The sequence below is a fragment of the Abrus precatorius genome, unplaced genomic scaffold (genome assembly GCF_003935025.1).
Source record: "Abrus precatorius isolate BTA unplaced genomic scaffold, Abrus_2018 Scaffold7, whole genome shotgun sequence".
In the NCBI taxonomy this organism is placed as follows: domain Eukaryota; kingdom Viridiplantae; phylum Streptophyta; class Magnoliopsida; order Fabales; family Fabaceae; genus Abrus; species Abrus precatorius.
In genome coordinates, this window is record NW_020874417.1 from 17,364,476 (window position 1) to 17,379,597 (window position 15,122).

Genomic DNA, 15,122 nt, shown 5'->3' on the forward strand with positions numbered 1-15,122 from the left:
ACGCGTCCTTTTCCTCACATCATTTTTTAATTATGTACAACCTACAAAATTACCAGTATATATATTACAATTACCATCACATTGAACATTGGTTTACTAACTTTATTTGCTGAATTACCATATTCATACAGTTCAGACAGAGTATAACTGTTATCATATTACTAGCAGTTTTAGACTTATCAGCTAATATTGGTGACAACTCAAGAAATAAACTTTAGTAAGTTCAATAACACATATTACACGAGAAAAAGAAATTGTGTTAATCCTGCAACATTACCACTTTCATATTAAAATTACCATCACATTAAACATTGAATTACTAGGTTTATATGTCAATTACCATCTTCATATAGTTTAGACACAGCACATCTTCTATGATATTAGTAGCAGTTTCCTACTTATGGCCTAATATTAGTGACAAAAATTCACTAAATGTCATTCTCTATAAGGCTACCACAACGGAATCTAAAATGATTTCAGAGTACTCATTAACATTGTGGAAAACCCAAAGAAGAAGACATTAAAAGTACCTGTAATGCTGCGAACGACTGTTGTCCAACCTATCTTCAACACAAAAACTCGAAAGAGGGTCAATACACAAATACCCAGGAGTAGACCACAGAGAACAAGTGAGAGAGAGTCACGTAACAATGAATAATCTCCGAGAGTGAGAAAGAAATTTTTTTTTTGTTGAAAAAGGGCAGCGACAACGTAGCTTTGCAATTCAAACATTTTTTTTTTCTGGATTTGTTCAAGAAAAAGCCGCACAGAATAAGTGAGAGAGAGTCACATAATAATGAATAGTCCCCGAGAGTGAGAAAGAAATTTTTTTTTTTTGTTGTAGAAGGACAGCAACAACATAGCTTCGCTCCTCAAATGTTTGTTTTTCGGATATGTTCAAGAAGAAGAAGAACCCGTAGAGAACAAGTGAGAGGAGAAGTGAGAGAGACGAAGTGACACAGTAAATTGTTCAAATAAGAGACAACACCCAAATACTCAGGCTCCAGGAGAGGAGGAGGACGAAAAAGAAGAAGAAAAAAAAACTGCACAGAACGCGTGAGAGGAGAAGTGGAAGAGACAAAGTGACACAGTGCATGCTCAAATGAGAGACAACACTCAAATACCTAAGAGTAGGCCGCAGGAGAAGAGGAGGAAGAAGAAGAAGAGAGAAGGGATCAGAGACAGGACACTTACAATATTCTTTTTAATTTTTTTTAAATTTGGTTAATAAGTTTAGACAATATATTCACGTGTGTAGAATAAGTAATATGCAACTTTATATTTGAAGAGTGTTATTATAAGATGTTGAGTATAGACACCAAAGCTGGATGTTTAAATAGCATTATTGTATCAATAGTAATCTATTGGTTGTAAGGAAGGGCAAAGGTAATTTATTTATGGAAGGATACTTCGGCAAGCTCATCCAATAAAAGAGGACCACACCAGCGAGTGGGTCCAATAGGCATATACTTTGAAACCTCTCCCCCCCCCCTATGTCTATGTCTATGCTTAGATGAACGACCTAGGAAATCCCAAAATTTGTTTGATCTAGCTTTATCGTTCGAAAGATTAAAAACACAAAATTACGAATAACTCTATGGTAGTTCATATAAAAGACAAAAGAATGGCATTTCATAATTTATATAAACTTCTGGAATATGTTAAACCACTTTTATTTTACACATGGATTAAATATTTAAAAAACTTATTTTTAACTTTTCAAAAAATAATAAAATATAAAAAGTATATTAAAGAGCATAAAAGATTTTGTCAGCAGCGTTGCTGTCTTTATCCAGGGTCAGGCTAGAGGGAGTTCCTTCTGACTAGTTTGTGAAAAAAAACAAGAAGACCGTGAATCAGCGCTCGGAATGCCGCGCACAACCCGCAAAGCCCACGAACTGGGCCAGTCGAGGCCCACACGCCCACAAGAATTTCCCTGTTCAAGCCCACGCACGCTCCATAAATAATATGTACTGCTACCATACTACTACGGGTACTAGTTAGGCTATTTGTTAGGCCACTATTACTGTCACAATAAAGGAAAGTTGGAAAACTCCATTAGCCGAAGTTTAAAAAGAGAAAAATCATCGGTAAATAATTTAAAGAAAAAAATGGAAAGCGTAAACACTAGAAATTTATGCATTTTAAAATGAATAGGAGCGATTGGGATTTAAATTAAATAAAGAAGCACGATATCACCAACCTCAACGCAAGGCACTATTACTAACCGGCGACAAAGCCCCGCAATGTAGATGCGACGGTGGAAGCTATGCATCCCCAATCAAACACCTCACATCTCTCTATATCTCACACACACATCTCAGAAGCCCAAATCGGATTCCATTCCTCTCATCTTTCAACTTTCATATATTCCTCATTCTTGTTAAGTCCTCAAATTAAAAAGCCAGCGAAAGCAAAACGTGAAAACTGAAAGGAAAGCCAAAACATTTTCAAACCCAACTCCTCGTACCTCGTACCGAATACAATCTGAAGCAACAACCTACGACAACGACAACAATCAAAATTACAACAATGCCCCACTTGATCAAACAACCCGAACCCTCTGATTCGTTCTTCCCCGGTGGCCTGTTCCTCCACGCAGACATAGTTCCTTCCTCCTTCATTTCCTTGATTCCTTCTTCTTCTTTGAATCCGAGGAAAGTTTCGTGTTTTTGTTGGAGTCCCAGGAGAAAGGTCGGTTGCGTGGAAGAGAGAGTTTGTACCATCGGCGGTGGCGTGTTATTGTCGTTGAGTTTGTCCATAAATGGAACCGGTGCGGATCACAGATATTCACGAGAATCGGGTGAAGTTGTGGGGCATCACAAAAAGGTGGAAGCTGAAGAGAAAGAGAATGTTGGGGTGAGTGGATCGGGTGCTATCAACATGACCAAGCATCTGTGGTCTGGTGCTGTCGCAGCCATGGTTTCAAGGTCTTCATTCCTTATTTCTATTCAATAAATACACTCACAATTTTATGTGTATTTTAAAAATGTGTATATACAAATATAAAAGAAGAGAGAGAGAGAGAGAGAGAGAGAGAGAAATTTAGAAATGATTATATACCAAGTTAATTTCCATAGTTCAAGTGAAGGAACTGTTTGATTATTGAACTGTTTTATTTATTTATTTTTACACTATGGGTTTGCTTAAGGTTGAAGTAGCTGTTTTTGTTTTGAAGCTATGCATAAGTTTTGTCCCTTCTTTTTAAAAAAATTGAAAACCAACATGCAACATGTTATTTTCTTGCTTGTGCACGGTGATTTTATTGATGCACCGTTTGAGTTGTGTTCTGTTTGTGGTATCAGGACTTTTGTTGCACCACTTGAGAGACTTAAGCTGGAGTACATAGTTCGTGGTGAACAGAAGAATCTTTATGAGCTCATTCAGGCAATTGCAGCTTCTCAAGGGTTGAGAGGTTTCTGGAAAGGAAATTTTGTGAACATTCTTCGGACAGCGCCCTTTAAGGCTATAAATTTTTATGCCTATGATACATACAGAAATAAATTGACGAGGATATTGGGGAATGAAGAATCCACTAATTTTGAGAGGTTTATTGCGGGCGCTGCTGCAGGGATTACAGCTACCTTGCTCTGCTTGCCCATGGACACAGTGAGTGGAAATTCAGGATCCTGTTAGTTGTGTCTGTCTCTGATAACTTTCTTTGCTTGCTATGTGTTCAAGCTTTGGATTGTGATACTTTGAGGAGCAATATGATAGGATAGGATGTGACAGTTATAACTTTATTGTTACTGTTCAAGTATAGGTACATTTTCTTTGGATTGTGATGCTCAGAGAAATATGATATGATGGGTATGAATTGATGCAGACTTGTCTAGTGTAGTGTTTCTGATAGGTTTGCTGGAATCGCATAGGTTCTGCTTACCCAATGAATTTTAATTTGCAAAATGTCGTTTTCTAGCCACATTTCATTCCCTATCTCTTTTAACCAGTGTTATTTATGCTAACTAGTTGAAAAAACTAAAGAGGATTAATTGCTGTTCTTATCCACCCATCTCTCTAAACTGTATTTATGAGTTCACTTGATGCTTAGTTCTACTCTTATCTGCTAACCAAACATGGTTATTAAGAGATCTTAATGTTTGCTTGATTGGATGTTGTAAGCATGTCTTTGATCATAATTATTACATTCTTATCTTATCTTTGATATATCTGTTCCACCAGGATGCTCCTTGATTGGGGTAATCATCTGTAAATAACAATAACGGCAAAATTTGAATCATAGTAAAATAAAGTGTCTGCTTAAAATTGTATTTGCAATTTTGAATACCGCAGAGGCGAAGACATTGTTCATGGTCTCTGTCACTGACTCACTTTGTATTTCAACGTAGTACAATTTTTAATTGAATTTTTTGTGGTTGCATTCTAAGAGTGATATCTTTCAGATCAGGACGGTAATGATAGCACCTGGTGGTGAAGCGTTGGGAGGTGTGATCGGTGCCTTCCGCCACATGATCAAAACAGAGGGCTTCTTTTCTCTTTACAAGGGCTTAGTACCCTCCATTATCAGCATGGCACCTTCAGGTGCTGTCTACTATGGTGTTTATGATATCTTAAAGTCAGCATATCTGCATTCACCTGAAGGAATGAAAAGAATCCAATACATGAAAGAAGAGGCTCATGAGCTGAATGCTTTGGAACAACTAGAACTGGGTCCTGTTAGAACTTTACTCTATGGTGCTATTGCTGGCTGTTGTTCGGAAGCAGCTACTTACCCCTTTGAAGTTGTAAGGAGACAACTTCAAATGCAAGTTCGAGCAACGAGGTTGAATGCACTGGCAACTTGTGTCAAGATTGTTGAGCAAGGAGGTGTTCCTGCTCTCTATGCTGGATTAACTCCCAGTTTATTGCAGGTATGGCCTCTGTTCTCGATAATATACTTTGAACCATAAAAAGCTGCGCATTAAATTTTCGCAAAAAAGGTCAAATGAGTGTTGAAAATTAGTTTTCATCTTAGCTTATTCATGACAAGTAGGTGCTGTTAATCCTTTTATTAATGTTTTAATATGGTGTTTTCAATTTTGTGACTTTTCAGGTGTTACCATCAGCTGCTATTAGTTATCTTGTTTACGAGTTCATGAAGATAGTTCTCAAAGTAGAATCAACATAGAGGATTATGTCAACAATTCAGGCTTTGTTTTGTTAAAGTGAAAAAAGAGAAAGAAAGATAATGCGAAAACTCCGTTCCATTCTTCATACAAACAGGTTGAAAATGATACTTTCCCCTCATTTCCTTTTTTTTTTTTTGTCACCCGTTTCTTTGGGCGTTGGAATGTTTTTAGATGTGCGAGGAAATCAAGGATGTTTTACACAAATAATTTATTGATGTTTTAAGTTAGATCTTGTACTAATTTTGTACGGTTCACTTGACAATAATCAGAAGAAAGAAAAAGGAGCAGCAAGCTTGAAAAGATTTTGATGCTTGGTTAATTATTCGATCAATATCTTTTGGTAGCATGTTTGACTTTTAATATTTTATGGTAGCTTTTTTAATATGAAATCTCTTGGAAGTGACTTCAAATCTAATTCAAGTCGGATGAACTGTTAATGGGAGAAGTATTTGAAAAAGTGATAGAATTTCTTTTTAAATTAGATATAAAGCCTATTATTTATAACAAAGCTCGTGATGCAGGTTAAACTAAAAAAAATGTTTTAAAATAAATTGATTTTTAAGATACATTCATAAAAAAATAACTACTATTAAGTTTTTGTACTATTATAACGGTGTGGAGTTTACAGAAAGTGGAGAAGATACGCGACGTATGTGTATTATACTAAAGTAGTTTTTAAGCTTATGAACATTCATTAACTTATTTTTTAAAATTATATATAAAAAAGAGTAAATAATATTTTTATGATTTTAAGAATTAGATTGGCCAACAAATAATTTAAAATAATATTTTAGAACTGCTTTCTATTTTTTGGGGGATTAGGCCCTAATTTATCGGATGAGGTTGTGCAAGGTGTGTTTCGTTATCTCGGTCACAATAGTTGCTGGTGTTAATGTGAACTTCCTTAATGTAAAAGCGATGGATTGCTCTTCCTTTGGCAGCATTTTGTGGCAGGTGAACACATCAATGCTTGTGGCATGAAATGCATTGCATCAGAATCGATTTATATTTTATATCATATTAATCTACCACAACATTCTTGAGTGAAATGCATTACATTAACTTAATAGGATGATGGGTCACATATTAATTGCGACTTTGCAAGAGTGATGTAGTATGTGAGATTGTATTAGTGGGAAAAGAAAAATATGTGAAATGGCCCAAGAAACAGAATAAAATCTTATTTGTCAATACTCAGTAACGTCATTGCAGGTCAATTGCAATACAAATCCAGATCGACAAGTGCAATGTGCAGACGAGTTTACTTTTATTGTTCTGTTTATATCTTTTTTGGAAGTTTTTTTTTTTTTTTTTGTCTAAGATTAAGTATAGTATTTACTGTTCAGGTTAAAAGTTTGTTCCTATTCTCATTCTGACTCCTTTTAATTGTTCTAATTTATAACATGTCTGTCTTCATGGTTATAGGCTTATGTGAGGGGTCATTGGAACCTTCGAAAAGGTTATTTCGCGCATATATATATATACTGCTTACTTTCCTGTCAGTATATCACAGCAATAGTTTCATTTGTTAATGTTAGAAGCATTTGGAAAAGATTATGAGTACCTTATGAAATAGTTTATGATTTTTTTAAGCTCTTTTTAATTATTTCAACAAGCTTCTTAATACATATAAAAAGTTCTTTTTGAGATTATTCCAATAAAATTTATGGTTAAATTTATAACATATCTAAACACACTTTTAATCTTTAATGTTGATTATAAGTATCTAAATAAAAAGTTTTTAGTGAAAAAATATATTACAATTTTAAATTCTTAATATAACAAATGTTAGTCTCACATCATGTATAGTAAAAGTCAAACAAATTGCTGTATGTTTTGTCAAAATCTTCTGCATACTTTTTGGTGGCATTTATTGTTGGGCAAAGAAAGGCTGAAGCTTTGCCTATAAATAGCAAGCTTCCTTCGTTCATTTAGTGCATCCAACACCATTGTGTAATCTCACTAGAAGCAATACCTAAGTATATAGAGAGAAAAATACAGAAAGATAAAATAGTATTCTTCTGTGAGGTATTCTAGTGAGTGAGTTTTTTTTTATTTTTTAAGAGAGAGTGTCATTGTTCTCTCCTTATAAATTAGAGAGAAAGTGTAATATTTCTTTCACTTATTAAAAATATTTTTTGGGTCTTACCCGTGGTTTTTTCCTTATCTGTTGAGGGTTTTCCACGTAAAATTATTGAGTTTCAGTTCTTCTTTTCTCATCTCTATTTTAGCTGTGTGATATTACTCAGTTACTCTGGTACCTAACAACAAATGCTTTTTTTTTGTGTGGTGATATATTCTCTCGTGTTAAAATTTCATATGAAAATATCACTTTAAATTTTGTGTCTATCTATTTCTTAATAGAAATTAAATAAGTGAGATCTGATAAAATAATAGAAAGAGAGAGAATTTACACGAGTTATCATGTCATTTAAATGAATCTTAAATATGGTTTTGTTCCCCTTTATTAAGTTCAATTTGCTTCTATTATAGCTTAAGAAGCCTTAACTAAAGTGCCAATAAGTCTATTTGAGGCACTGCTCCGTCCCCATATTGAATTCCATTCTCATTTGTAACCAAGAACAATTTCCTTCTGTTGACGGAAGCGATGAATATTGGATAGGCTACCTTAAAGCTTGTGAGGAAATAATTTATATACTTGTCTTGTATGACATAGAATCGCCCTTGTAGTTTGAGTCGATCTCTTTCATGCTCGGCAGTAGGACAAGGCATCAATAATGCAAAAGTTTTAGATGTCTCTGTTGCGTAGTCCCTAATGCAAAACAAACTACCACAATTTACCAAAAAAAGGAAAACAAGGACTCAAAACACCAGCCGTAGACATCATGCACAGTTTCGTTCTTGTGATTGGCAGTAGAGCTTAGACGTGTGTGTGTGTGTGTATATTTCTTTTGCAAGTAAAGCATGATGGAGATTAAGTATGCGTTCCACAACCTCAACGATCTATAAGCATTGTTGGACAACCTCCATTGTTAATAATATGCCTTAAAATTTTACATCAGGGTTAGGTGATGAATTGTCTCATTTTGATCGTTATTGTGATCTTAATTCTCATTATATTTCCCTATCATATGCTGGAATGTGCAGTGCACAATAATCATATGCCAATACAAAGGCTTTAATGGAATAGTGAAGTCAATTTTTCAATGCATACTCTGCTGTAAGGAGAAACGAAGTTTGTCTTAACAGTTAGATAATGCCGTATATCCCCCAGGTTACCGTGAAAGCACCAAATTAGATTTGAAATTCGAAATAGGTTAAAAGGGCTGTTTGCCCTAGTTTGGCTTTATATGTAACTATTTAGGTTGTTTGCCCTCCCAAAGACAGGGCTGTTAGTTCATTGACGAATATCTACCTATAACCTAAAGAGTTCGACAAACTATAAAACATGAAATAATCTAAACACCAGTTACGAGCAATTCCCATTTCATTGTGTTTCTAATGTTGGTTGAACATTTGCAACCATGAATACACATTGTTGGTGAAATTTTCACCCGATATATATATACTGCTCTTATTGTGAAAAAAAAAAAAAGGAAAAAAGAAAAGGACAGTGCTACACCATCCACTGTACATGCCAACCACCTAAGTATACATTTGCACAACCCGTATCCTCTGAAGGATCCACAAACAGGTTGATATAGAGAAAACGGTAGAAAGGAAAATAAATATGGAAAGCTGATGAAAAAGCCAAAGTCCAAATGATTTAAGTACCTAAAAGTCGTAGAACTACTCTGTCTAATTCCTGTTACCGGGTCCAAGGCTCTCATAGAACAAAATGTACCCATGGTCTGTATTACTTGAATATTCCTGTGCTGATCCAAAGAATGTCTGCACAGCAGATTCATCAATCATCTCTACGTTTTCATCATCAAAAAATAACCAGTGGTTATGGCTTTTCACAAGGCTGATATAATGCCCGTGGTTGGGCCCACTCCCAACATGGACAACTACTGCAAATAGAGAATACTCAATATCTGCATCTTCAACAGTGTTACTCAACTTCAGCTCAAGTGGAAAAACAACCCGGTAAGACAGTTTCTTGTAGCGGCCCAGCTGTTCCATGTACTTAAACCGCTTAAGATGGATGACCAAGATGTGTGGTGGTTTCTTTATCTTCATCCTCTTCTGAGCTTCTTGCAAACTAATATCATAAGAATGTAAACATCTTGGTCATCAAAATGGTGAATGGACATGAAAAATAAGAGACCACAGTAAATATACATCTTTAAACACTAAACTGACATGGCCACCAAATTCTGCTCAGATAACACAGAAAAAAATGTCAAACAAAGGAAAAATGAACATATCATGGTTTGCTAATTTGTTTCTTTTTAAGTGTAGTATCAATCAATAAACATGAATAGCACTCTATTTTCCTATTAAAAGGACATCAAAATTTCAATAAATCAACAGATGATATTCAAGCTATTTGACATTTGTGTTTGACCACAAACAATTTATTTCACTCCTGTTAAAATGGGTAGTAGATAGAATTAAGAAAACTTTATGAGAAACTAACAGAAATGACCTTAATCCAAATGATTTTCTGCAAATTAGGTTTTCCATAAAGTCTAATCACATCAATTAATCCATGCAGCCAATTCCAACTAGTTGCATACAGCTTGATTCCTATTGTTCTTAGATAAACAAGCAGCAGAATAATTCAGCTATCCACATGATTCAAAATGGTTGAACACGCACTTTAACTTATCCAAACCACTCAAGAAACCAACAGCCAATGCCACAAAAGTAGTATTCGGGATTTCAGGTAATTATAGAAACAAAATTTGAGCCAAAAAGCCATTATACCTGCAGCATTTGTCACAAAAAAATTTGTCTTCAGCATTCAACGTCTCAGTAGAACTGAAATTTTTCAAACAACTTGTAATTGAACTGTTTTGCTCAATATCAAGGCTCAAGTCAAAAAATGTTTCATCTCTAGCTGTCACCGTTTCACATTGCAAGCACCTTGTCTCATTGGTGAGTATTCCCTGATCAGAGCAAGTTACAACAATAAAATTCCTCAAAATACAAGTAAATATTATTTTTCTGATCAGTACAGAGTAAGAGCAACAACACCCCCTCCCCTCAAGAAAAAATACAAAAATTGTATATATATATATATATATATATATATATATGTTGCAAAATGTGATATAAAACTAGAAAACTAACTACATATAAAAAGAAGGTTTTGAGAAAAAAAGAATAAAATGGTTGTACAATAGTGAAAAAAACTGAAGTTATAAAAGGAAAGTAGAGAATTAAAATAAATATGGAGAAGGAAACTTGGATGTGAAAACAGAAAAATAGAATCAAGAAAACAAAATAATAAGGAAAAACGAAAAAAATGGAAGTGTAAAACAGAATGGGAGAGGGAAAAACAGAACTGAAAAAAAAATAGGAGGGAAAAACTAAGAAAGAGGGAATAATAAGCTGAAGTTATAACAGAAAAGTAGAGAATTAAAATAAATATAGAGAAGGAAACTTGGAAGTGAAAACAGAAAAATAGAATCAAGAAAACAAAATAATAAGGAAAAACGAAAAAAATGGGAGTAAAACAGAGTGGGAGAGGGAAAAACAGAACTGAAAAAAAATAGAAGAGGAAAAAACTAAGAGGGAGGGGCAGAGCCCAGAGACACAAAATAGAAAATGGACGTCGGAAAACAGGGCCTTCCACTCACAGTTGCCGGAAAACAGCCAGAAAGGATGTCTTCTCCGGCAGAAATGGTGAAGGAGATGAAGGAGAAATTGGCTTTAGAGAAGAAGGAAGAAAAACAGTGTAGAGAACCCTAAATATTTTTGAAAATTTACTGCTTGAGAAGAGAAGGTAAAAATTTTAAGTGGAAAAAGTCTATTTTGCCCTTAAAAAACCCTAAAATACATAAAACAAGGGCAAGATTGGAATTTCGCTCTCTTTCTCAATTACACTTCAACACCCACACCAAGACACTACAACTAGGGCTTAACCTCTGCAAAGCCAACGCTCCACAGCGGCACAACAGCAATGAAAAAAGGAAGAAAATATGTGATTTAGGGTTTGGGCTCACGGATTATCTTTTTGGAGCAGGTCCAATCAATGGCCCAACTCAATTTTTCTCACTAAAAAGCCATTTTTTTACATTTTCTGCCATGGCTGCCGTTACCGCCATGTGCGTAACGGCCGCCATGGTGCCGCCATTGAAAAACGCCAGAAAACGGTAACGCTGTAACGGCGGGTCAAAAACCGCCACCGAATTCCGCCATGGCGCCACCATGGCCACCATTTAACAACACTGAAAATTGAGAAGTGAAATTACTATTTTTACAGTGTATAATAATAAAGTTCATTTAAAATAAACTAATAGTATAATAGTATCGTAAATAATGTGCAGATTTTCATAATAATTCACATAAAAGCCAATATGACTGGATTATGTATAAAATTGTTAGAAACCTAAACTAGCAAGCAGCAAGACATGAACACTTAAAAAGAGAACACTAATTTTGACTGGATCCAGTATAAAGTTTACAATTTATGGTCCATCCAAATTTTGTTGCAAGCAACATGCAAAAATGAAAACATTAAATTGGCAAAGCAAGATCACCTGAAAATTTTTGTGTACCCAAGTAACTAGAGGCTCTTTGTGAACACCATTAGCTTGACCATTCTTAGGCCCATTAACAGCCTTTTCAGAAGGCGGTGAGGTCTCCTGATCAGTTTTGGCAGCCTGAGCTTCTTTCTCCAGAATGTCAACTAGTTCATTCAGTAAAAAGTTCAAGAACTCGTGGGCATCCTGCCAAAAAGAGAAGATCCACAATAACAATGCTGTCTCTAATGAAAAAGTTAGACAAAATATGATATGTTATGCAAGCAGTGGAACATCAGGTTTGACGGATAATAAACAATCAATGATAAATAATGAATACATTTATAAATTTATTACACTGACTTCAGTAACATTTATAGTAAACCACCTCATTCAAAAGTAACGATTTTCCACATATGAACACTCAACATAAGTTACACAATTATTTCCTCACAGAAAAGAAAGAAACCCAATAAGCCAAAGCACCATTTGTATATCAGCTATATACAGTCAAAACATAAGTAGGCGTAACAAAGGAATGGTGCTATATGCCAAAGTGAAAAGGATTGTGGCCATATGGAAAAACTGATATAAAAAGATTATGCTTCCCACAGGACATATAAAAGAAATCTTAATTATAATATGAATAACCAATCATTGTGTGCATGTGTACAAACTAATCTCCTAATTATAATATGAATGTTGTGGTCAATGAAATTTACAGGTTTCTATAATAATCACCTTTCTGTACAAGAAATTAGTTCTTAACAGTGTAAGCACATACCTGGTGCATATAGCTACGGAAGAGTTCATTCTGTTTTTTCAACCTATGTACAAATCGTTTGGGAGCAATGACGCCAGTTTTCTTCTTCTGGGAACTTATCTACACCAAAAGAAATAAATATATGCATCTAAATGCCATTAAATGGACATTTGATTTGAGATAATTGTTGGAAAAAAAATATTATTCAGAATAAACAAAATGGAGATACTGACATAAGGCACACTACAAATACCTTGTGGCAAGTTCTCAGAGGCATAAGAGACAGGCATGTAAGAGTCCATTAAATAAATATTTGAGACAAATATATTGGAACAAAAATGTTATAGATATACAAAATGGAAATACTTACAAAAGCACCCCAAAAATAGCCGAGCCATTTCTCAGGTATACATAATACATATATATATATACTCAAGCATACTATGAAGCAGATTTAGGCAAGCACACAATTTCCTAAACCAATTTCATATAACTCAAAGGCAAAGAGGAAAGGCGAAAACACATAAAGAATGCGTTAAACCCACGTAAAACACACTGTCATAAACACAAAGCAACTTCTCAGAGGGAAGTAATAGTATTTATACTCAAGCATACTTCAACACAAACTTTAGATATGCATGCGATGCCCAATGTGAATTCCTTGCCTCTCAGGCACAAAACAACTGGAAAAAATACAACACCTAGCAACAAAAAATGTCAGCTAGGACTAGGTATATAAATTTTAGGCACTATTCCTAACTACTGCCTAATCATGCTTTGATAAACTTCACTTCAAATGATAAACAGAATAAACCACACGGTATGCTTTGTTAGGAGGAACTGAAGCACTAAATAAATCAACATGAAGATTTCTCTGTCACAAGTGTATGTTTGATCAACATACAAAAAGTCAAATAAATGAAGAAGTGAGCATAGCTAGCAAATCAACAGCTTCCTTTATGAGAGTACAAAGCAAGCAATATAGCCTTAATTAGTGAAGATGAGACAAATTTCAAATGGTGAATTATGCTTCACCCAATCAGATATGAAAAAGCTTAGAGAAATCAAGCATGTAATGCCAAGAAATTTACAAACTAAAGACTGATTACCTGTGAAAATAAGTCAGCTAAGCAAGTTAAAAGATTTTCTTCCGCATCCCCTATGCTTTTATTATTTCCGTAATACTCTAGTAATTGTTCACGAAATGGAACACAAAAGTATAATGCCTGTACAAGGAGGCAAAATAAGAAACAAGTTAGCAAAGAACCCTAAAAACCTTAACAAAAAGGAAAACAGGCCCATCTTCAAATACTGTCACCAGAGACGTCTAGTTTACTTATTGATATTTAGACATGGTAAGCTAGATATAAATCAACATATGCATCTACAGAGACGTTGATAATGCTACTGAATTCAACCGAAAAAAAAAATATTGATTAGCAAATTCCCTTTTAAATTTCAATAGAACTAAGAATCAATTTTAACAAAAATAGTTGATGCTCAATCCATGTACGGAATCTTTAATCTAGCGCGCAATGATTATGCTAATCAGGTCAACAGCACATCCAAAATACTAAACTCTCGTGATGATACATGTGGAACTGCAACAAACTTCGCATTGAATCAATATACCATCAAAATAGGCAAAAACAACAACAACAACAACAATAGAAAAGAAGAATCTACCGTCTTGAAACCAAAAAGGAAACAAATAAGGATGCAGTAAACATTAGAGTACCGATTGAACGCGACAAAAAAAAGGAATGAAAAAGGAAAAATTGTAAATCGGATTGGAAACGAAAAATATTAGAGTATGGATTCAAGACCTGCAAAACGCTGTTGCAGTAACAAGTGTTGCCGAAATTCTCAAGGCCAAAGTAACGTTCTCCTTCGGGGAATTGGTCGCCAAGAGCCTTCTCAAGCTTGGAGCCAGCCGCACCCATAACCGCGTCAACCGATCACCGAGAAACTCAGATTTCTATCCGATTCAACTCAGTGACTCGCAGCATGAAATACTGAGTGACCGTTTGGATAGTTAGGGTTTGTTGCAGAATAAAACCTTCAATGGCTTTTGGTTTTTCCTATAGATGTAATCGCAGAGAATGAAAAAGGGTTTCGCTCAAGACAGAGAACGCAAGAGCATGAAAATGCAGACGAAAATTTAAAGAAAAATTAGAAAAAAAAAATTAAAAAGAAGTAAAGAACACAGGTTTTATCATTTTTTTACAAGTATTTTTTTATTACCTAGATCCCAGCTATGTTAAATAACCAATTTTACTCTGAATGAGTACAACAGTGAAGAGTGATAAAGTTTTATTCTCATGTGCATATATAATGTCTGAATTTTAATTTATTAATTAAATTTAAATAATTGTGTCCCATCATGTACTTATTAATTATTATTTTATATAAAAAATATACACTCTTAATTATTAAATAAATTTTATTAAAATATAAAAATATTAAATTAAATAAATAAGATTTATGTGACATATTTTTTAATAAATTTTAACAAATAATTAAAAATATATTTAAAAAATGTGTTAGAAATGTGTTGCTCTTTTTTTATATATATAAATGTACATGTAATTTTCTTTACAATTTATTTGAATAAATTGGTGAAGGTGTACTAATTAA

The 15,122-nt window shown here is 34.3% G+C and overlaps 2 protein-coding genes across 2 annotated transcripts; one reads left to right on the forward strand and one right to left on the reverse strand.

Annotated features, from left to right (window-relative positions):
• Nucleotides 1–2,241: 2,241 nt before the first annotated feature.
• LOC113871963 (probable mitochondrial adenine nucleotide transporter BTL3) lies at nucleotides 2,242–5,356 on the forward strand. The gene is made up of 5 exons (XM_027509064.1): nucleotides 2,242–2,803; nucleotides 2,837–2,930; nucleotides 3,306–3,609; nucleotides 4,404–4,871; nucleotides 5,054–5,356. Exons 1-5 carry the CDS (start codon nucleotides 2,533–2,535, stop codon nucleotides 5,126–5,128), a joined length of 1,212 nt encoding a protein of 403 aa, XP_027364865.1. The 5' UTR covers nucleotides 2,242–2,532; the 3' UTR covers nucleotides 5,129–5,356.
• A 3,206-nt stretch (nucleotides 5,357–8,562) lies between these two features.
• LOC113871964 (ubiquitin carboxyl-terminal hydrolase 3) lies at nucleotides 8,563–14,634 on the reverse strand. Its single transcript, XM_027509065.1, has 6 exons — nucleotides 14,312–14,634; nucleotides 13,595–13,711; nucleotides 12,507–12,605; nucleotides 11,741–11,929; nucleotides 9,963–10,144; nucleotides 8,563–9,294 (listed from the first exon to the last, which is right to left on the reverse strand). The coding sequence occupies exons 1-6, from the start codon at nucleotides 14,426–14,428 to the stop codon at nucleotides 8,889–8,891; spliced, it is 1,110 nt and encodes a 369-aa protein (XP_027364866.1). The 5' UTR covers nucleotides 14,429–14,634; the 3' UTR covers nucleotides 8,563–8,888.
• Between the last annotated feature and the right edge of the window lie 488 nt (nucleotides 14,635–15,122).